Source organism: Dicentrarchus labrax, unplaced genomic scaffold, assembly GCF_905237075.1.
Source record: "Dicentrarchus labrax unplaced genomic scaffold, dlabrax2021, whole genome shotgun sequence".
NCBI classification, from domain to species: domain Eukaryota; kingdom Metazoa; phylum Chordata; class Actinopteri; family Moronidae; genus Dicentrarchus; species Dicentrarchus labrax.
This window is the reverse complement of record NW_026136719.1, coordinates 36701071-36725807: the sequence shown is the minus strand read 5'-3', so window position 1 is coordinate 36725807 and position 24737 is coordinate 36701071. Positions and strand designations below refer to the sequence as shown.

Below are 24737 nucleotides of genomic sequence, written 5' to 3'. Positions count from 1 at the left end.
TGTACTTGTGTGTATTTCTAGGTTTCCGACCACTCAAAGCACTTTTGCACTACATGCCACATTCACTCTTTCACTCTTTTCACTCTTTCTACGTCCTGAGCTACAGCCACAGTGTGTAGGATTTAGTGGCCGATCAAACCTCCCTTGCTTGCACCCTTCCCTTCGAAACATGCGAAAAATGTGAGTGCCCGTATCTACAGCCAGTGTTTGGTTTGTTCCTTCTGGTCTACTGTAGAAACATGGTGGTTCAACATGGCAGACTCCATGCAAGGTGACCCGTGGTGTTTGCAGATGAACCCTGCAATTCTTATTTTTTGTGATTATACATTAGAAAAAACATTGCACATTATGTACTGGGAATGAGTCTTAACAATAAACTATCCTCAAGCCTCCAACCCAATGCTTTCTATTTCATCCAGGCCCAGTGGATGCAAATTCCATTAGGAGCACTAAAATGAGCCAGAGGTACTACATTTTTTCACAAATGATCTGTCTCATGTACTACTCTTAGGATATAGTTAAGTTTAAAATTTTCAAAAAAGTTACCTACTGCAGCTTTATGTAATTGCTTTAAGTATCCCGAACATAAACATGAAAATGAAACTATTTTGTAGTTTCCATGAGAGCATATGGAAGGGAAATAACAAAGACCAATACTTTAACGTCAGTATAAACACACTGCATAGGCAATGATATATACGGTACATCCTATGGTATTTCTTACAAATGTATTTGCTAACACACATTAGTTGTATATGTATATAATCTTCAGGCCAAAAGTAAGTTTCTGGCTGACGAGATACTTTTTATGTTGTGTTCACCCAAAATGAGAGGTCTCCTTGAGATGATGAGGTCACCATTTGATATGAGTGATGTAATGCAATTCCAAGAGACATTTTAAAGATGATAGCAGGGTGAGTGTAGAAAGAATCTGACACATCAAACATGTCCTCTTGCCCACTTTCTCAACTCTAACCTTTGACCTATTGCATGGGCGGCTGTGGTGCAGAGGCAGAGCGGGTCATCCCCCACCTCAATGTGTATTTTTATTTCCACTTGTCCAAAAGAATACAGCAGAATAGCCCAAAATCTTAAAATCTGACCATTGCATGAATATTATATAGACATAATTACAAGGACTACAGTGATGTATGATCTCAGTAGAGTTCCATTCACTCCAGGTATATGGTGACATTAGAAATGTTATACATATAGCATAAAAAGAACTACAACGATCTGTAATCATGTGATGACAGCAGCAGGGGCGGCTGTGGCTCAAAGGAAGAGCAACTCGTCCCCTAATCGGAAGGTTGTTGGTTCGATCCCCGGCTCCTGGTGCCACATGTCGAAGCATCCTTGAGCAAGATACTGAACCCCAAATTGCTCCCGATGTCATGCATTGGTGTGTGAATGTGTATGAATGAGTTAGTTTCGGTTCAATGGGCTTTACCATCACTGAGTGAATGTGTATGAAAGGGCGTATGTGCCATGTAGTGTAAAAGCGCTTTGAGTGGTCGGAAGACTAGAAAGGCGCTATACAAGTATAGGTACATTTACCATGTATTGCTCTGAAATCAATCTGACATGAAGGCCTCTCTCTGCACCTGATTTTTCTTATTCCAAATTTAAATAGTGAGCACATTCAGACCCACGATCCATCCTAGGAGTAAACGTCCATCCACATCCATGAAGGCTCAAACAGTGGAGCAGGTAATTCAGAGGGGGAAGATGTACATATTTCAAACTGTGTTTGACAGAGTCGAGCCAGAGGTTCGGTTACGCCTCGTCTCCTCCATTTACCCCCATTCCTTATTCTTGCCACCAAATGCATAGTGAAGTGATCAGGGAGCATGTGTAACTCAACACTTTCCACTTGAACATTTACTGCCATTAGTGTATAAGGGAATTAGTTGGAGGAACTGAGGACATTTAAATCACTGATCAAATCACAGTTTTTTTTTTCACTGTCAGAGAAAGTTTTTGTCATTAAATAGTGACAAAAAGTCCTTTTATTGATTTTAGCTCTGAAGGCAATGATTGAAGAGGTATGGAAAGAAAGAAAGAAAGAAAGAAAGAAAGAAAGAAAGAAGACAGGAGGTAGATAGATAGATAGATAGATAGATAGATAGATAGATAGATAGATAGATAGATAGATAGATAGATAGATAGATAGATAGATAGATAGATAGATACTTTATTCATCCCCAAGGGGAAATTCAGTTTCCAGCGGTATCCACAGACTGATAATAATAACAATAACAATAATAACAACAACAACAGGAGGCAAAATGCAAAAGAACCAATAAAATAAAGCTCTGTGCCCAACACAGAGCCCACCTTCCTCTCTAGTTTGTCCAGACGGATAGGCGCCAGCCTTCTGAGGAAGTATAATTGGCTCTGACCTCTTCTGCACAGGGCGTCTGTGTTGGCAGTCCAGTCCAGCCTATCATCCAGGTGTACTCCCAGGTATTTGTTTATCTGTACCAACTCCACACGGTCACGGTTGATGGTCACAGGTTCTGGGTGAGCCCTGGGCCTTCTGAGGTCCACCACCATCTCCTTGGTCTTGCTGGTGTTGAGGCACAGGTGGTTGGAGTCACACCATGTGACAAAGTCCTGGATGGGTTTCCTGTACTCCTCCTCCCGGTCACTCCTGATACAGCCCACGATAGCCGTGTCGTCGGCCAACTTTTGCATGTGACAGGACGGTTCGGTCTAGACCTGCTCTATTTGAAAAGTGTCCTGAAATAACTTCTGTTATGAATTGGTGCTATACAAATAAAATTGAACTGAATTGAATTGAATTGAATTGAGGCTGGATGGTATTGAAGGCGCTGGAAAAGTCCAGAAATGTAATACTCACAGCACCGTTTCCCCTATCCAGGTGAGAAAGGGATCTGTGCAGCAAGTACACAATGGCATCCTCTACTCCCACCTTCTCCTGGTATGCAAACTGCAGTGGGTCAAGGGCGTGGTGACCGGTCTGAAGTCATTTAGCTCACCAGGATGTGGTCTCTTTGGGATTGGGATGATGCAGGATGTCTTCCACTGTCTAGGGACCCTCCCCTGTTCCAAGCTCAGGTTGAAGATGTGCTGTAGGGGGAGTCCCAGCTCCAACGCACAGGCCTTCAGAAGTCGAGGGGATACTCCATCTGGACCTGCTGCTTTGCTGGGACGATGCCTCCTCAGCTCTCCACACACCTGGGCTGCCGTAATAGTGGGTGGGACAACCAGCTCCTCCTTGGCTCCTGAGGGGAGCGAGAGCGAGAGAGAGACAGCAGCAGAAGGGGGTATGGTGAACTGAGATGTGAACGGGATGGGGTGGTCGAACCTGCTGAGGGACTGGTTCATCGGGTTCGCTTTCTCTGCATCTGCCTCCATGTGGGCCCCCCACTTTGAGCGGCAGCCGGTGATGGTCTTCATCCCATCCCACACCTCCTTCATGCTGTTGTTCTGCAGTTTCTACTCCAGCTTCCCTCTGTACTGCTCCTTCGCTTCCCTGAGCTGGACTCTGAGTTCCCTCTGTACGTGTCTAAGCTCCTGCTGATCACCGTCTTTAAAGGCCCTCTTCTTCTGGTTAAGAAGGCCCTTGACGTGACTTGTAATCCAGGGCTTGTTGTTTGCATAGCAGCACACACTTCTTACGGGAACAACAACATCCATACATCCAGTGTGATCCAGTGCTATAGATTAAACTATGCAACACTACATAGATTAGTTCATTATAGTGCACAGTGAATACTTTTACTTTTGATTTTCAGTTTTGAGATATTGGGTTACTTTTTCCATACTAGTGTAGTGAAAACGCCCAAAATACAGGTGTTTATTTCACTACACTTTATCTGTTTCCACCTGTCAATTTCACCAAAGTTAATATTAGATAATATCTCCTTTAAATGTTTAAACATACAATTTCAGAAAACAAAAAATATAAACTCTTAATTTAAAGCACCAGTGTGAAGGATTTAGTGGCATCTAGCAGTGAAGTTGCAGATTAGGAATGAGAAGGGGCTGGGTGAAACTACAGTGGTCATGAAACTTGTGAAAAGTAAAAGGCTATCTAGAACCAGTTGGATTTGGTTTGTCCCTTCTGGATATTTTTGATTATACACTAATAAAAACATAGCTATGAATATTATATTCTGTTTCTTAAATGTAACACACTCAACCTTTAATTAATCAAATGGAAAAGTTTCATGAGTAAAGGATAAGAGTACTTCTCCCTCTACTGCTGCAGCTTGCTGACAGGATGAAGACATGATTGAGAAGATGAGTGTTCTGGGAGAGGACTGAGCCATCAATGTCACCAACTCTCTGCTTCTCTGTCTTCCATTAAGGACATCTACTCTGCAGTTACGTCTCTCTGCTTGTACTGAAAAAAACACCGGACCCTGAGGAGATCTGTAAGACTTTCTTGAAACACGTTCAGGTGTACTTTATTTGTTCGATTGATTATTGTATGTCTCTGTGTGTGTTAGTGATTGTGAACAACTGGGAGGGATTATCACTTAAGAATCAGTGTTTACCTAAGCAATAATTCCTGTTTATTACTACAATGGTAAATGGTAAATGGACCTGTACTTGTATAGCGCCTTTCTAGTCTTCAAACCACTCAAAGTGCTTTTACACTACGTGCCACATTCACCCTTTCACACACAGTGATGGCAAAGCCCATCGAACAGAAAGTAACATTCATACACATTCACACACCGATGCATAGCGTCAGGAGCAATTTGGGGTTCAGTATCCTGATTTTTCGACATGTGGCACCAGGAGCTGGGGATCGAACCCACAACCTTCCAATTAAGGAACGTTTCTGAAGAGCTATTGTGAAGCTCAGTGTGGTCAGCTCTGGTTGACGCTATTTTGGCAGTCCTGACTCTGCTTGCTCCCGGCTAATCCAAAATGGACAAAGAGTTGGGTAGTGGGTGGAGTTGAGTGGGCTGAATGAAGCCTGGTTACTGAAAACAGACACCTATGATGGCACCCTCCTGTTACTAAAAATAGCCACACCCTTAATTATGTATAGCTTTAAGCCTTCATATAATTTAAACAGCTGAGTTATATAAAAATTCACAGTACAGTTGTTATGACTGGGGAAATTAGCTTTAGAGATCAAAAGTGTTTTTTGTACCAAGTTGTAAACATGTTTATTTCTGCTGTTTGGCATTTTAATATGGGGCCTTATGAAGATTGACTCACTTCTGGAGCCAGCCTCAAGTGGCCGTTAGAGGCTTTTGTGTTGGCTTTATTTGCAGCCATGGAGGTTGCCGCTTGAAATAAAGTTGTGATGCATTGATGGTGAAACAACTTCGTCAGGGAGGGTTATCGCCCAAGAGGGAACTTTATCATGTTTTATCTACAATAGGGGCATCCAAGAGGGCACTTTTGTGGCATTGTGCACTGTTTTTATGATCAAAATGAGAGACAAATTAGTAAGGTAATTAATAATTTGAAATGAACCAGTGCTTTTTACGTGGACTTTGAGTATCACATTCAATTGTAGATTATGATCCTCTGTGAGAATACATGATTACAGTGTAGCCTTAATAAAACATGGAGAACTGATGTAATATTCCTATAAAGAATGGACTATAATGAGTTTATAATGATTTGATCCTTGTTAAAACTAATGTTTCTGGTACTTGACCTTATTGTATAGGCCACAATTATTCTTATGACGTTACCCAGTTATAGTTGCGAGATTAATTATGTATGCCGTTTACTGGTATTCCGACCACTCAAAGTGCTTTTACGCTACATGCCACATTCACCCTTTCACACACATTCCATCAAACAGAAACTAATGCATTCATACACAGCATTGGGAGCAATTCGGGGTTCAGTATCTTGCTCAAGGATGCTTCAACATGTGGCAGCAGGAGTCGGGGATCGAACCGACAACATTCCGATTAGAGGACAAGCCACAGCCGCCCCTATTGCTGTCATTCTGAATAATTACAGATCGTTGTAGTTCTTTTTATGCTATATGTATAACATTTCTAATGTCACCATATACCTGGAGTGAATGGAACTCTACTGAAATCATACATCACTGTAGTCCTTGTAATTATGTCTATATAATATTCATGCAATGGTCAGATTTTAAGATTGTGGGCTATTCTGCTGTATTCTTTTGGACAAGTGGAAATAAAAATACACATTGAGGTGTTTATTTTACTACATGTAGCTTTTTTTCTGTAAATTTAAAGTTAAGCATTAACTGCCTCATTTAAAAATGTAAACATTACAATTTAGAAAACAAAATTGTCTTACTGTAAGTAATGCACTGGGGATGTTTCATGGTGATATCTATTATTTGAACTTTTTTGTGTCATACAAAATGAATAGAATAGAAGAACAACATGATTTTTTTTCTCACCATCTGAGTCAGAAATCTCCAATATAGTAGCACTTACATACACCAAATCTTTCAGTTTTATTATTTTCTATATTCTGAAGGTTTTTACAGAGGACTTTGTTCATATATCATTCAAAGGGTGATTTAATATATATACATATATATATATACATGTCAAAATGATGAACAATGAAACAATATACCCTAGTATAAACGTAATGTAACCACAGACTTTGGCTGTAGTTCCTTTTGTAGTATATGTATAAGAAACATTGGGGTGTATGGGGTTCAGTAGTGAGATTGAGTCACATTTTCTTTAATCCAATGGTATCACAGTTTTATGATGTTTTTAAAATTTCGGTCATCTGTGTATCTGTGGTCCATGGTGCTATGCTGAGCCTCCCACTATAATATTTCTACATTATCGTATTTTGTGTAGTTTACAGTGACCTTATTCATATTACAATACCTCTATAATATCCCATAGTAACCTATACATAGTGTATTTGAACGGACTGTATTGGTAATATTCCACTGAATGATAGGCTGCACTCTGTTGTTGTGAGGGGGCATTCGGAGTTTGTGCATCATGAGATGCAGCTTTCTGCGGGAGCTCTGACCCATATTTCACAGGGATACGCGCTTGTTTCCGGCAGCCTTCAGAACGCATTTATCTTCAGCGGCACAGTCGGCAGGGCTGAATGAATTAGGCCTGTTAGAGCGGCGCTCATATGCGCTGCAAGAGAGGGAAATCATTCCACTCTGTATTTGTCTTCTCGCTGCACGCTTTCTCTCCAATCCACCTCTGTGCGGAGCGAGATAGAGGCCGTTTCCAAATTGTTCGTTAGACGGGCACATTTGGGGACACAGAGAGGGGAATTCTGAGGGAACTTTGCAGTTTTTATACACTGATTATGACCTGGAAAGTCATTTGAAACAGATCTCATTGCTGTGCAATCCCATAACCCCGCAGCAGGCCTAAATAGTCTGTTTCTTGAGATTAAAGTGTATTCTCCGTTCAATATGGCGTTGCGTTCGATTGCTCCACGTTTCCAATTTATTTCCACTCTGAAAACGGCCGAAGTAAATATATTTTTAAGTATTCCGTTTTTTAGCCTATTATAGGCTTACGATCTAAAGAACATGACAGGCAGTCAGACATAAGCAGGTCCGGTGCCACATTATGCCCATATAGTAATACATTTAATAAATAATAAATTCATGCTTTGCTCCAAGTGGAACATAAAAAGGAATATGTCTGAAAAAAGAGGTTGTTTGATTTGGGGACAGTGCAGAGAGGGAGTACATTTTGTCGCACAAATTGAAATATTCTGTTAAAGTGTAATGCTTATTACATTATTATTATAATAATAATAATAATAATAATAATAATAATAATAATATAGTTATTTTGCTAAATTTTATATAGCAAAATAACGTCTAAAGTGGGTGATAATTTCTGTGTATTGCCGATTAAAATTAATATTTATCAATAATGATGAAGGCGCATTTGGGCCTCCTCCAGCTCTCCAGCAGTGCGCTCTGGCCGCCGCTCCCCTCGTCAATACCAACCACAGAGGATCGTTACAAGCTGACAGTGATAAATGAGCGCCTCGGTTTCTGTTATTTATTTATTACTTGTAGTGTCTGTGTTTATTTATTTCCTCCCGTGATGCAGATGTAGAAAATATACCAAAGATACTTTGGAAAAGACTTTAAAAATGTAAAAAAAAAAAATCAGTTTCTTTGAAAACAAAGGAATTTATTCATTTTTTAGGAAACAATGTGACTCAACCACCGTTTATCCACATTTTCTTTTCATTTCTCTACATCTCTCTCTCTCTCTCTCTCTCTCTCTCTCTCTCTCTCTCTCTCTCACTCACACACACACACACACACACACACACACACAAACACTTACACGCATCCAAGCATCTCAGCAGAACAGGCTGTATAGAAACAACATTTAGTAAAAGCTGCAGCCTCCGCTCTCTTGGTTTTCTTGAATTTCGCAGCCGGGTCATCCATCATCCCTGTCACCATCAATCGAATAACGCGAGACAACTGCAATCCCGTCTCATATCGAACCGGAGCGGGCTCTACGTGACCTGCTCCACCAACTAATGTTGTTGCTTAAAGCGTTTTCTCCAAACGCCTACACTGACCTTTCTCCTCTCCGAGTTTCTGAAATGAGCCCGCAGGAAAAGAACTAAACGATTAAAACACTCTCCTGCGCCTGCGTTCATCTCCCTCAATCAAGTCTTTATTTTTAGTGCAGACCTCTTTTCTGTGTTTTGGTGCTATAAAATTATTTCAAACATTGTCCAAAAAGAATAAAATAAAAAAACGAGTAAAACAGAAGAAAGAGAAAAGAACAGAAATAAGTATTCAGAGATTTTTTTTTCTTTAAAAATCTTGTTTTTTAGTTAAAAAAAAGAAACATTTCAGTGGTGAAAGCTCACTCTAACGTCTAGTGATCACAAGCGCAAACATGGATAGAAACAGCCAAATAAAGAGCACAAATCTATACAGCACGACAGTTAAAACCTCATATTTCTCAAAGATATTCCACAGTGTTTTTTGTTCAGTCCTATAAAGGAGAGAGTGTGTGTGTGTGTGTGTGTGTGTGTGTGTGTGTGTGTGTGTGTGTGTGTGTGTATGTTTGTGTTCTTTGTACAATTTCATTCGGAGCGGACGGGCAGATTTTAGGGGGTCTTGGGGGCAAAGCTTTACTTAAAAAAAAGAACAAAGAGGAAAAAAGTCGTCATCCCCTTGGTCCGCCAGTTGTATAAAAATAAATAAATAATTTAAAAGGGAAAGGAGAATGTGTCAGACTGCTTCACTGTGAAGTCCCTTTTCGCTCGTCTCCGTTTGCGTGCAGCCGTCACGCTCCTCAGCTCACAGTTTGAAAGTTTTTTTTCTACAGGCGGCCTCCGGTGCAGAGGTTAGGCGTTTTCATGGTGATCCTTCTGCGCGCGCTGCACCGTGCGGGCCAAGGTGAGAGGTGGGAATGGTGAAGGTTCAGGTGGGGGTTTTGGCGTAACGGCTGCAGAGACAGGTCCCGGTACTGAGCTCCACAGCCAGATGGAAGAAGATCCCTGAGCCAACCATGGAGGCCTGAACACACACAGAGGACACAGGTTATGTGTGTTAATGGGTGAGTGGTTGGGTGGGCGAGGTTGGCAGAATATGCTGATTTAATTGAAAACAATCCTTTCAATATTTGCTCAAAAACTTTATTGTGGCACAATTGTTTTATTTCCAAACGGACATTTTTCCGAATATGTCTTTTTTCATTGAGCTTAAGCATATCAGTGAGTCTAAAATAATAATATATTGTTAAATAAATACAATTTTAAACACGTTTCAAAATCAATCCAAATTAATGTGTTTGACACCAAACTAGAGTGGCAGCTTGGGTGTCCAGGCATTTGTTGCTGCCTCCCATCCAACCCTTTACAGCTGCCCCTGGGTAAAATGATCTATTCTTCACCTGAAAAAAGATTAGAGTAAATTCTAAAATTACAAACATAATGTTCTATCCTATCTTCTCATGATGCCACTGGGGGTTGCAAGACTGAGGCGTCATGAGAAGATAGGAAATTATTTTAAAGTTACATTTACTTAACATTTTCTAGTTAGCAAATTAATCAATTAATTTTATATTTTAAATATTTAAATCTGCAGTAGGTAACTTTTATACAAATAACTTTTTGTTTTATGTTTTATGGAGTTTTGTCATATTTGCTGAAACTTTCATTATATCCTGACAGTAGTACATGAGACAGATAATCTGTGAAAACATCCAGTTCCTCTGGCTCCTCCTAGTTCTCCTATTGTGGGCTTTGCAAATGGTATTTGCAAAAATCTACTGCGCCTAAACAAAAACAACCAATCAGAGCCAAGAAAGATGGTTAAGACTTAACAACCAACTATCTTCAAACCATAAACTCAAAGTGTTATATTTGACGCCCTGGGAATGAAATGCAACAATCAGGCCCGATGGATTCTTGCAAATACCATTAGGAGCACTGGGAGGAGCCAGAGGCACCTGATTTTTACAGATTATCTGTCTCATGCACTACTATCAGGATATAGTGAAAGTTATAGTCAGAAAAGTTATTTGTTTAGAACTGCAGCCATAATGATTTGCTTTGGTAAAAAATGTGTGTGGGTCCTCCACTGTCTTTTTTGGGAGAATTAAAGTAGTTGGGGAATGGGGTTTGAACATTTGGGTCATTAGAGGAATGGTTACTTTTTACCTTTATTTAAAATATGGAAGCAGATAAAACCCTTAATGCAATTGTTTGTCTTATTTATTTATGATGTTAATGGAATTATTTGTCCTTTGTTCAATGGGTGAGGTGGGGGTTGATAAAAATGTCCCTATGTGCTCTTTGTTGGTGATATGTAATTAAAACTATCTTTGTTTTCAATTTCACAAAATAATCTTTACTCACTTACAAACTTTTTCCGGAGCTTTCAGCTACTGTCTTCTCTGGTGGGAGGAGTTTGTTGATGTATGACCTTATTCAAGAGTTGTAATGGACCCTAAACCTAAACTAAATTATAATTCATTTGAAAGCCTTGTTCTTAGTCTTTCTCACCCAAACTGGAAAACACTGCAGCCAGTTCTATTTGTTATAGTGTACCGCGCTCCTGGACCGTACTCTGATTTTTTTTTTCTCAAGTTTAGTCCTTAAATCAGATAAAGTAATTATTGTAGGTGATTTTAATATTCATGTGGATGTTGAAAATGACAGCCTTAATAACGCATTTATATCATTAATAGACTCAATTGGCTTCTGTCAGAGTGTAAATAAACCAACTCATTGTTTTAATCACACTCTTGACCTCATTCTATCATATGGCATTGATATTGAACATTTCTATCTGACCATTATTTAATAACTTTTGAATTCATATTATTAGATTATAAGCCATTAGGCAAAACTTCCTACAGCAGATGTCTATCTGACAGTGCTGTAGCTAAATTTAAGGAGGAGATTCCTTCAGTGTTTAATTCAATGCCATGTCTGAATATAACAGAGTCCTAAAATAACTGTAGTCCCTCCCAAATTGATAAACTTGTTAATAGTGCTGCAGGCTCACTACGATCAACATGAGACTCTATTGCTCCTATAAAAAGGAAATTATTAAAACATAGACATTATTAGAATATCGCTCAATTTGGCAAGATAATCATAAAACCTATAGAAAGGCCCTCCGTAATGCCAGAGGAGCCTATTATTCAGCACTAACAGAAGAAAATAAGAATAACCCAAGGTTCCTCTTCAGCACTGTAGCCAGGCTGACAGAGAGTCACAGCTCTATTGACCTAAGTAGCAATGACTTCATGAGCGTCTTTTATAATACAATTATTACTATTAGAGAGAAAATTAATCACCAACTGCCATCAACAGCTATCAGTGGCTCTCCAAGTTCAGGAACTTCAACTAATGTAAACTGAGATATATATTTAGACTGTTTTTCTGCTATCGATCTTTATCAGTTAACTTCAATAATTTCTACATCAAAGCCATCAACCTGTCTATTAGACCCGATCCCAACTAGGCTGCTTAAAGAAGTCGTACCCTTAATTGGCACTTCTTTACTGGATATGATCCACCTTTCTTTATTATCAGGATATGTACCACAGTCCTTTAAAGTAGCTGTAATTAAACCCCTTCTTAAAAAGCCCACTCTTGACCCAGGGGTTTTAGCTAACTATAGACCGATTTCTAACCTCCCCTTCCTCTCTAAGATTCTGGAGAAAGTAGTCGCCAAAGAGTTGTGTGACTTTCTACATAACGATAGTTTATTTGAGGATTTTCAGTCAGGATTTAGAGTTCATCACAGCACAGAGACAGCTCTGGTTAAAGTTAATAATGACCTTCTGATTGCTTCCGACAATGGACTTGTCTCTGTACTTGTATTATAAGATCTTAGTGCTGCATTTGACACCATTGACCATGATATTCTTTTACAGAGACCTGAGCATCAAATTGGCATTAAAGGAACCCCCCTAAGCTGGTTTAGGTCATACTTATCAGATCATTCTCAGTTTGTACACGTTAACAATGAATCCTCCATAAATACTAAAGTTAGTCATGGAGTTCCACAAGGTTCTGTACTTGGACCAATACTATTTTCTTTATATATGCTCCCTTTAGGCAACATTATTAGGAATCACTCCATTAACTTCCACTGTTATGCAGATGATACGCAGTTATATTGATCAATCAAGCCCGATGAAATTAATCAATTATCTAAATTACAAACATGTCTTAAGGACATAAAATCCCTGATGAGCTGCAATTTTCTGATGTTAAACTCAGAAAAAAACAAAATTCTTTTACTTGGCCCCAAAAACCTTAGAGACTCAGTGTCTAAAGATATAGTTACTCTAGATGGCATTACCTTGGCCTCTAGCACCACTGTCAGGAATCTTGGAGTTATCTTTGATCAGGATTTGTCATTTAATTCCCACATAAAGCAGACCTCTAGGACTGCCTGCTTTCATTTATGTAATATTACAAAAATTAGACACATCCTATCACAGACAGATGGCAGGAAAACTAATCCATGCATTTGTTACTTCTAGGCTGGATTACTGCAACTCTTTATTATCAGAACTAGGAAGAGAGATCACATCTCTCCTGTACTAGCTTCTCTGCATTGGCAGAGCTCCTCTCTTCTTCTCTCTTTCTGCACTCATTTATGTCCCATTAATGCATGTTACTAACTTCACTTCTTCCCCAGAGTTCTTGTGCTTTCTCGTCTCACAGGTTCTCATGGATCCTGGTGGAGCCTCCTGCCATGGTCCTGCTTGACTGCCATTGCCAATATCACTGATATTAGTGTTATTATTTTTATAAGTATTATTATTGCTACGGTTACTGTTGTTGCTGTTGTCACTGCTCATTGTCCCCCATCGTTGCTGTTGTCATGTTCATCATCATCAGTCACTACTATTAGTGTAGTTGTTGCTACTGTTGTTGCTGTGCACCTGTCTGTCTCTGTCTGTCTGTCTGTCTGTCTGTCTGTCTCTGTCTCTCTCTCTCTCTCTCTCTCTCTCTCTCTCTCTCTCTTTCACACTCTCTCTCACCCCAGTGCTTGCTCATGGTGGTACTGTTGGGTCTCTGTAAATGTTATAAGAAATTCGGTCTAGATCTGCTCTATTTAAAAAGTGTCCTGAGATAACTTCTGTTATGAATTGGCGCTATACAAATAAAATTGAATTGAACTGAATTGAATTGAATCTCAGAATATTTGTTTTACTATTACAGTTAATCTGATTTAGGTCTAATCCCTCTTCCGTCATATTGCACTTGAAATGAACTCTTCTAGATACCCTCACAAACATATAAACTTGAGATGTGCAGTGTATCACAGAGCATCTGGAGGAGCCGACTGTATTGTGCAGCAGAGAGGAGAGTAAAGTAGTGCAGATTTAGTCATGTATTCCATAATGGTTAAATGTTATGGCTCGGGCTTTATCGTCCATGGAAAACCCTCACATCACTCCAAACACGGCTCTCTTACTTCCTGCAGTCCGGGAGGAGATTTACTGCCGCAGTCAGCATACGCTCTCGCCACAGATCAAATTAGGGAAAGCAAAAACACCCGGCTCCACTGAGCTATTACTGGACAGTTACTGTACTGTAACTAAATGATCATTCAATGATAAATAATTAGTTAAACTCTCCAAAAATATATAGGCAGCATTCATTCAGGTTGAGAGCTGATGTCTCTATGCAGATCTAGATGTATTTATTTCTTTATTTGTTACGTGAAGCGTCACTATCTGTTGTTTGAACTTCATTAGCAAAACCGGGGAAATGATCAGACAGGGGAGAGGGGAGAGGGGGCTGTGCTGGCGAAAATTGGCCCCTGTGAAAAAAAAATGAAGCAAATGTAGCTCCTATTTACATATAAAGAGCTCTATTAATCAAGGTAAGTGTCATTACAGCGTGGCTCATTGAGCAGTGGAGAGTGGGTGTTAAATAAAATTCTGTGTGCTCGGGTGCCTCCGGCAGGCGATACGTCTTGATTTGAGAACTGTCAGCAGTGGTGGGAGCTGATAGAGGCCGGAGGAGGGGGGGGTCGGAGGAGGGGGAGTATTACCCCGGTTCTTAATCAGATTGTTGGGGGCGAGAGGATGGAGGAAAAGAAAAATGGAGGAAAAGGGGGATGGAGAGGAAAAGAGGAAGTGGTGTGGAGATAAAGTGGCAGAGAGGAATGTGTTTCCCAAATGCCAAATTTATGCAGACAGATTTCAAAGATTTATTTATATTATTCTATTTATTAATATTTTCTGTCCAAAGTCAAAGTTGCTAACAGCTGACTGTAAACTCGTTTCACAGAGCAGGTAGCATAATCTTACCTCTATTCTAAATTGCTAAAATCACACATTTATTTTCTCACTGCTCTGAACATTGTTTATAGCACTATGGTGATGCTATAAAGCTAGAGTGGTACTTTAGTGAGTGTCTTATCTCAGACAGAGACTTGAAGGTCCAGTGTGTAACATTGAGGGTAGACTCACAAGCCAGTTTCTTAAATTCTTCACTCGGTAGATACTTCATCTCAGGTTTTGTGGGTGGAGAGTCCAGTTCAGACCAAAGATTACTTGCCCTGGTCTGCAACATTCTGAAACCCTGCCAGTTCAATGCAACTAGACTAGACAGTGTATTGTCTCCATAGTAACAACTCTTTTCAGGCTTTTTTTTGTAGTCAGATATAATTTTTAGTTTCCTAAATTATGAAATGAGATTACTGGTAGTGAGTTACTTGCTACAGTTGCAATTTATTGATAAAATGATGCAAACTCTGAGCTGCACGTAACGCCATCAGCCAGCTTGAGTTGAGCTCAAACAACCAGTTCCCACTGCCGGAACTTTTCCCTGCAATGTTCTAACAATTAAATTAAATTCAATTCAATTCAGTGTTATTTGTATAGCGTTAAGTAACACTGTTTTGTTTCGTCTTTAGTCTGGAATGGACCCAATCTAAAGTCTTTAGGGCAGTGACACGCGGCATGCGGAAGTTGTGTGCTTGTTAACACTGTCGTACTATGTACATTGCTCGGGACATAAAAAGTTATTCAGTTTGTTTCACTACGGAGAAGAATGGAGTGAGAGCATTGCCTCAGGTAAGGCTTGTCCTTGAAGTAATGTTTATTAGCTTACTTTTTTTGCTTGAACTATTTTGTATTTAGAAATCCCCAGATGATTGGTAGGCGCTGAGATCACAAATCGTCTGATATCGCATACTACGTTTAGGTGGGATCAATTGTCAGAAATCGGATAGAATATTCATAGGTATGTTTTCAAGGTAGGTATGTTTTCATTAGTGTATGATTATACACTAATGTGATTAGGTGATTACCTGGATATAGGAATAACTGGGTTTTTGTTACTGTAGAATGAGCCGTTTTTATGTACAGAGGGAGCAGGTCCTCTTTTTCAGAGGCCACCGTGTTGAATCCTAAACACTGGTCCTTTAAAGGATACTTACAGTTTATTACTAATTGTTTACTTTTATTAGTTTTGTCCGCCATTTATATCAGTTGCAATAAAACTGTAGCAGCACCATAGCAATGGTTTAAGAACGCTAGAGAGGTCCCCAAATTCCACCCCCTCCCCCAAAGTAAATTCCACTGAGATACCAAAAAAAGACTAAATGCACAAAACAGATCGTGAAGGTTCTGCTGCTGTTTCAAATGTTAAAAAGCAGCATGCTCACAGGCTATGTTGCCTTGAAATCAAAACAGAAAGACAATGATATTGTGAAAAAAACATTTCCGTGAATCGGTTCTTATACTAACATGAAAATCAGTCCAGCAAACATCCTGGTTGCAAAGTCATGTTTCCAATCTAACAAGATTGGTGAGGAAGGGGAAGAGTGGAGTGGGAGTGAAAGCAAGGAAGGAAAAAATAAATTGGTTCTTTGCTATGAAGAGAGACAAAGACTGCACTACTTACTTCACCCTGTTCTTCAGGCTCGCCTCAGTGGAGTGGATTTACATGTAGTGCCACTGCCCATCCATGCCCATATTCATACCCATGCCACCCATTGGTCCTGAAATGAGGAGTAAAACAAGACCAACAGAATGACAGAACGCTCAGAACATGGTAGCACTCTGGTTTCAAAGAGACCAATATTCTGTACAGCTGCTGGCCAGCGGAAGTATCTGTAAATAATGTACGTTTTATACAGACAACAGGCATGATGTATGATGGTGTCTGTGAAAGCAGAAAAATCCTATTAGCCTGCATAAAACATGCTCTATCATCAGAGACTCTTGCAACTTTGAAACTGTGGCACAAAGTCTGGTACAAAGTCTTTGTAGGTCATTCAGTAGCAACCTCTCTTGAATGAAAATAAATAACTTGATCAGATGTGTACTCATTTGTATAGCATATTTAATGTGCAGTTTCACTGCTAAATTTAAGTCAGTTGCTCTACATGAAACACTGTAGCTGGTTTCTGTTTTGTCTTTGACCTTCAGTCCACTTTTCTCAAAGACTACTGAGCAAAAACCCATCAGCCAAAGCATAACTCAGAGTGATTGCACACAACAGAGGGATGACTGTTGCCATGCACTTACTGCACAGAACATGGTTAGTCTGCAATTGCTACCTGATGATTAGTTGGGCTGTCAAGCTAGGCTAACTGGCTTATGGCTAGGTTACACTCTTTGCCTAACATTAGATTTTTCTTTTCTGCCTTTTGTTTAAGTCAGTTATTACTCAGGTTTTCTGTCTTGCCTACAAAAGACGAACTCGGCCAGTGTGGTTATTTCTGCCTTCAGAGGAATCTTCTAAATATTGTGCTTCTTCTTTAATGCTTTAAAAACAATTGTTCTATGTCTTGAACAAATGAACCAACCCTATTGTTGCCAAGACTGGTGATATTGGATTATTTCCACAAAACCCTGGAATAATTCAAATTATATAGCTTTTTTTATACATCCATTACTTTGCTCTCACAGCTACAGTATGGTTAAGTTTCAGCAAAGGTATTAATGGATGGTCTATAACAGGAGGCAAACTTTTGCCCTTGATGGTTTGATGCTTTGATAAATGTATGGGAGATTGCTCACCTCCAGGTCGGAGACCCATGTGCTGCTGCCCGTCAAGAACGAAGCCTCCCATTGGCTGGCCATCTGGACTGTAAGCTGTACCCTGATTTACTGTGACAGTTGAAAAGACATGAGACTATCAGAGTGAGCTACTATCAGACCCAGACATGCTGCACCCAAACACATCCTAATTCTGCACCTCCTTCATGCAATCCATTCTCCAAAGGTCTACGGAGGACACATAATCTGTCTCACTTTTAATACTGTCTTTAACTCGTCTCCTCCACCTTGTAGCTGCAATGGATTTGACAAGTGATATCAGTAAGACATCACAGTTTGTATTTGGATTCACCTGATCCATGATGAAGTATTTAGTACACTGAACACTGAATGAACTGCAGCTTTACCTGCTCTGTTGGACTGGTCAATCATTGGTTGCACTATTCGCCTCCTTGCATTGATAAACCTGGAGAAGAAGAACAAATTGTGAACTCTCTGATGAGAAAAAAGAGTCACTCAAGTGTCACTTTCTTGCTTTTTCCAGGCTTTTGAGGAATTTTTTTGAGTATCCAACAGGATTTTTCAGTGAATGGACTACAGGTGTCATCCTGTGACCTAAGAATGGAACCTATTACATTCAAATTACATTTATCAAAGAAGGCCATGAGAAATGATGAAAAGCTCTGGCCTATATCTCAGCATTGCTTTCAAGTGTTATTTTTAAAGTTTAGATTTAAACTTAGATCTAAACTTTGAAGACCTGAACACAAGCTATATTCACTAAGCCTCAACTTTCTACTAAAAAGCCTTGTCCTGCATAAGTTAAAACATCCAGAGCTTATAGAATAATGAGAAGATGGGATTTGTCAAAAAGGAAGCCTAGTAATTGTAATCAAATAATTATATAATCATAATTATAAGAATATACATAATAAACTCAGAGAATTGTATAAAAGTTCCTTAAAAAATATCAGGAAAACTGGAACAGGAAATAATAACTGCTCAAAATTGATCCAAATCTCTGGTTTTACACAAACTTCCTGCAGTTATTGTGTTCACTGTTTGGGTTATTTGTACAGATTATATATATATCATATTGATAACGGTTGGGAACCACTGATCTTCATCATTAGTAAAAATAGTAGAAATACTAAAAACAGAAGAAAAAAAAACTTGCTCTGCCCTATCCCTCACCAGTCTCATTATAATTATTTAAAAGGAATGATATATCCAGTATTTATAAAAACTGTCAATTTCATTCGGCAGCTTTTGAAGAACTGCAGTCCTACTGTGACTCTCCAGGGATTTGACTAATAATCTAGTTTATTCCTATTGACATAATCTGGGGCATTAGGAGAAAGTCACATAGCTTAAAAAATGTATTGATTTAGGTTTAGCCGTGTAGCCTCAGGCTGTGATAAGGCTAACTGCTTTGACAATGTTTTGCCATTGATACATCCAGCAAACAGACAGCAGGGTGAGTTTGCATGCTTTGATATTTGTATTGGATAGAGCCTTGACTAGTCGTCTTTACCCCTGGATTAGAGGTGGGCGGCTGTGTAATTAGGTCTGTTGGAAACCTGATACACTTAAACTCTTTGGTGGGTTTCAGAGGATTAGAAGCAATGTCATCTCAGTTAATCCGAATTTGAACCTTCTGTAGGCTACCAGTAAACTGAAGACGTGTGGAACTGTATCGTCTGAAACTAAATGCAGAATGGTTGATTGTTTGATTGGACCTGTCTCTAGCTATAAACTGCCTACAAAGGCAGCTTGGCCCTAACAGTTTTAATCCTTCATGTCATACATGTAAAATGAAGCTGTGAGGAAGAGATTGGATATCTCGTCTTTAACCCCTTGAACCCTCACAGTTGTCATCACCTTTATTCACAGGCATATAGTCACTTAGCCAGGCATGGCATATTTTGTTATTTTTAAGATAAGGTAGGCCTTTTTTAAATATTATTATTTATTACATACTGTACTATATGTATATGTACTACACATGTTCTAGGACAGTTAAAAGTGTCATTTAATACAAATTATAGGGAAATACACAAAATATTTAGTTGGTAGCCTTTATGTCGGTGCACAACAGGCCAGCTGAACATTAAAAAATTTCAAATTTGTCGGCAAGGAAGCACAAATGAAGGATAAAGTAGACAAGACTGAGATGAAGATAGCTCTCTAAAGTCAAGTCAAATTTATAAATGCATTTTAAAAACCAAACACACATATTGTGCATGTGTGTGAGTAGACATGAGGGCAGATGCATGTGCTTTTAGAGTGACCTACCAGTTGTTGACTTGAAGGATGGTGAGACCTGTGTCTTGTGCTAGCTGCTTTTTCTGTTCCTCTGAGGGGTATGGATGCTGTGAATGACAAAAAGATATAGCATATATGATGTAGAGACGGTTTAAGTGTGCAGGCTCTTGTACTTCAAGGAAAAACTCCCACTCAGGAAGTGTAATCATATTCTTTGCCAGTCTCGCCCATGCACAGTAATTCCTGGCAGTGTGCATTTTGGAAAAATCAGAGGCTGACCAAGGTTTGGCCCCTGAACACTTCAGGCTAAAAGCGCGTGCCATTGTGTGACAGTATTTGACATTATTTGACATTGCTTGACAAACGATTGGGTGGGATATAAACAGGCACAATGATGGCTTTTGTTTGGGGCCCCAATAAGACTAGGACCCCTGTTACACCCTCCCCGCCTTGCTTCATCCCCCTGTCCTCCGGCCCCGGTCCCTCTGCTAGCTCTGTGTATGTGTGTGTGTATGAGCGACAGTGGGAGGAGGGCGGCAGATGGTAGACAGAGGTGACCCGTGCACTGAGAGCAGGGTCGCGGGCCTGTCCCCATTCTGCTGCTGTCAGCAGCCGCCTCCTGTGGCCATCAGTGAAGGATGAGCTTCCAAGCACTTCATTTTGAAACTGCCTTTCAGGCTAAGTCCACGCACACACACACACACACACACACACACACACACACACACACACACACACATATATCGTTACACCACAGACACACACAAGCTCAAACACATAAATACAAAAATGAATGCACACATGCAAGCACATGCACTGCACAGCTTCAATTTACTTGAGCTGGAATGAAGATAGACCCTTTCTATGTAGATTGTGCACTGATATAACTCTGCAAAGAATAGAATATTTAGTGTGTAACATTTAGGAGGATCTATTGGCAGAAATGGATGAATCAATTTTGTTATTATTATTATTATTATTATTATTATTTGGATACAAATAATACCTTGTACATGACCAGCCCAGTTGCCCACACCAATGCACACTACTGTACATCACTTTGATACTGATGAGGCAATGTGTGTCTTTTGCATATGATTTCTGATCAGATTTAAAGACCTTCTTCTGCAGAAAACTGCAAGTTGTGCTGATTGCAGTACAATATGTAAGATACTTAAAAGAAGGGGTGAGACAGGGGTCTGTTTTTCTAATTATATTCTGGCGGATTTGGACATATTATAGTCATAGTCATAGCATACCAGGGAATTTAATCTTGTACCTCAACTGAAAACAGTCACATTTCAGTTGACTCTGACACTTATGACCTTCAGTGGATTCCAGGTTTGCTCCCCAAACTCAGTATAAATACAGGGTTGCATGGAAACTAACAGTTACGGCCAGGCTAATGGGCCGATAATGAATAATATAATGAATCGAAACCTTTCACAGCTGCCTTCTCTATAGCTTCCTCAGAAGGGGATCTTTTAAGGGTCTTCAGAATGGACCACAAAAGCAGGAGGCTACAGCTAGTGGTGGACAGAAATACCCACCCCTCCTCCCGCCACCAACGGCCTACCAACCGCGGGCCTCACACTGCAACGTCTGACAAAACATAATCCTGCTCCTTTCACACTCTCAACGACTGCTGAATGCTTGATCGCTTGGGTGTTGCAATAGGCCTTTCAGAGGCCAAAGTCCCCTTGCACACTTTTCATAGGCACATCCTGCCATGGCAAACACTTGTGCTTAACAAATTAGGCCTGAAAGGGGATGGTGAACAGAGAGGGGATAATTCAATTATCCTCCTTTTTTTATCTGGAAAATCTAAAGGTGGGCTTTGGAAAGGAAGGGATTACTCCAAGTACAGGACCTGTGCGGGCCTTTTACAAATTAAACAACTGCGAGGTTATAACACATCTGAGAGTGGGAGAGGTAGAAAAACAGAGGAGGCAGCAGCACTGTTATCTTTTGGACCTTGGATAAAAGGTAAAGTTCTCTTCGAGGGGACTTGCTCACCCCCTCTCACAGAGCACCGAAACAGTGCTGCTGCTTTTGAACGGAAGGCCTCTGATGTTGATTTCTGTTCAAACCCAGGACTGGTATTTCAAAAAGGACCTTTAGACGTGAGTATGTCTTTACTCTGTCTCTTACAATAGAACAAAGATGAACTTGCCTTTGAGAAATCTAGCCTGGGCTCATTCCTGGGCAAAGAGGCATTATTTCAAACAACTGTTGCCTGATGGAGAGGCTGGGGTTGGACAACATTCATTTCTAGCATTAAGTTAAATCAATGTAGGGTTGCTATTAGAGAGAAAAGGGAGTGTTGTGTTTTAAATCTATATAAAGCTACAGCTGGATGTGGCTTGTATAGAGAAGAAATTTAACAGGATCTGGGGTAAATGGTAAATGGACCTGTACTTGTATAGCGCCTTTCTAGTCTTCCGACCACTCAAAGCGCTTTTACACACATTCACTCAGTGATGGCAAAGTCCATCGAACAGAAACTAACCTTCATACACATTCACACACCGATGCACGGCATTGGGAGCAATTTGGGGTTCAGTATCTTGCTCAAGGAGACTTTGACATGAGGCACCAGGAGCCGGGGACAGAACCTACAACCTTCCGATTAAGGAACGACCCGCTCTGCCTCTGAGCCACAGATTCCCTTACCGTAAGGTGCTGGAAGAGCCACGCTCTCATTATATTTGTGGCCACTTTAGGGAAGATGCCTCGTTTCTTCTGCCTCTTCTTGTCTTGATCATCTTCATCTCCCGTGCCCGGTGACGCTAGGCTGTTGTCGAGGCCATCTCCTGCGATCAGAGACAAGAGGAATCACGTTACGAGAAATCTTTAATTTGGCCCTGTCGCCTTCATCCTCCTCCACGAAAAATGTGCAGAGAAAGGGCAGGCAAGAGGAAGATTACATTTCTCCAAGATCCTTCCTCTCACCTCTGCTTGACTCCCCGGCCACTGGATAACGAAGAGGAGTTTGTAGTGTGGGAGCTCAATAAAACCGAGAGCTATTAATTCAATCTGAGCCATGCGTTTGACATGAGGTAATGACTGCAGGAGCTGTGTGCCTGACATGAAATAATGAACGTTCAGATTGCAGTCGGACTCAGTACTATGCACTCTTACTTGTGACCTCTGTTTGAAATAAGACTAATGATTTCCTTATAAGTAAAATGAACAACAAACAAAAACAAAAACAAAAGTCTGTGAATGAAGTCTGAACCCAATAACATCAAACGCTGTGCTGTTTGAAGTCAGAAGTGAGGCGGTCATTTGGGGTACTGAGGCAGAATGAGGTGGGTGTGGGTGGGTAGGTCGTTAGGGCGTGAAGCCATCATCCTTACGTTCCCATGTGATCACTGACCCCCCCTTCCCCCACCCTCACTGACAATGTCTGTGTCGGATTGTCTGCAGCGCAGCGTCATGCCGAGTTCTGGATCCTGCCATTAGCAGCATCCCTGTTTGATTTCAGCAGGAAGCTGGCGTGGATCGAGGCAGGAGGCTTCCTTTAAGCAGAGATTTCCGCCCCTGCTAGCTAACTCTCTCCATCTTGCAACACAAGGGGCAACTCGCTCGCTCTCTCTCTCTGCCATTAATTGTGCATCAGCCGAGATGATTTACTTTTAACAGTGGTGGTTATTTTTCTTGCCCTCGGGGCAGAGAAGCCTTGAAAGCCTGCCTGGAGGGCATGTGAATAATGCATCTGAGAGACTCCTCCCCCGAGGCGGGACAGGAACCCTACTTTTCTTAAGATTTGCCCTAGCATGTCTTTTTGTTTTTAGAAATGCATCAATCAAATGCGCCTATATGAGCCATATTCATGCATAAATATTTCAGCTAATGAATATTGACATTAAAAAGGAACTGTTCTAGGGTCGGGGGCTCTGGGGGTTGTGGGAGCTTTGACGGATGGCGTCCAGCTATGAGTCACAGACAGGGTACAGGGTTCGCACTGCCTCTGTCCTCTAGTCTTTACTTTGTTTTGTCCTCCACTTCTCCTACAGCCTGTCTGTTAAGTTACTTTTTATGGGCAAAGGTTGCCTCAGGTGGAGGTTTTATTTACTGTTTTTTTAACTGGTTTGGCCCAGAGCTGCTACAATTACTCGATTAATCGATTAGTTGTCATCTATTAAATTGATCTGCAACTATTTTGATTATTTAGGAATCATTCTCATCATCATGAGTCATTTTTATTCAGGAAAAATCTTTCTCTGATTTCAGCCTCTAAAATGAGAATATGTTCGGGTTTCTATGACAGTTAACTAAGGAAAGCTCTAGAAAACACTGATAGTTGCAGCCTAGGTGGGCCAATTACCAACCAGCCCAACGAAGAATGGGAATGTCATCTTCTTACATACCCAACTAGATAGCTAGTTGCATCAATGTACACAAAAACAACTGAAACTTGATTTAGCATCTCTTAAATTGACATATCTGTTTGAATTTCTAGCAACTGTCAATCTGTACTCTTGGGTTAGGGAAAACAAAACAAAATAACTCTCTTTCAACTCCCTTCAAGAAATTGACACAATGTTGAGCTGAATGAATAAACAGGAAAAAATAGCAACTACTACAGTATTCTAGCTAAATGAATATGTTCAATTTAAAAGAAAATGGATGATTAATTGGATTAAATTGATTCATTTCTAAGACCTACTTGTTGTTAACTCATGAAGCTGGTGCACGTCTATCTCTTAAAAGAAAAAGGGATAGTCAGTTTGATATATGATGGCCTAAATCAAAGAGTGGCCTCAATAATAAACAGTGGGCTAATGATGACTTGAGTTTTATATTTGAGTGGTACTGTCATATTTAGATTATAAAACTATACTTTATACAGTTCATCTTTGTCAAGAACGAAAGAAAGAAAGAAAGAAAGAAAGAAAGAAAGAAAGAAAGAAAGAAAGAAAGAAAGAAAAGAACAAACAGGACTCGTCCGGCCTAATTATATCTAAGGAAGGCACGCTGTTTTCCCCTCCACCCACCCTCGACACCCCACCCTGGTCCACC

The 24737-nt window shown here is 40.2% G+C and overlaps 1 protein-coding gene across 1 annotated transcript in view; it reads right to left on the bottom strand.

Annotated features, from left to right (window-relative positions):
- Positions 1-8102: 8102 nt before the first annotated feature.
- meis2b (Meis homeobox 2b) overlaps positions 8103-24737 on the bottom strand; it is a 30297-nt gene continuing 13662 nt past the window's right edge. The window contains exons 8-13 of the mRNA XM_051378585.1: positions 22386-22525; positions 19743-19819; positions 17855-17913; positions 17469-17558; positions 16348-16444; positions 8103-9478 (exon numbers count right to left, since the gene is read on the bottom strand). Of these exons, the coding sequence (XP_051234545.1) occupies positions 16386-16444; positions 17469-17558; positions 17855-17913; positions 19743-19819; positions 22386-22525 (425 nt within the window). The 3' untranslated portion in view covers positions 8103-9478; positions 16348-16385. The remainder of the gene's footprint in view (positions 9479-16347; positions 16445-17468; positions 17559-17854; positions 17914-19742; positions 19820-22385; positions 22526-24737) is intronic.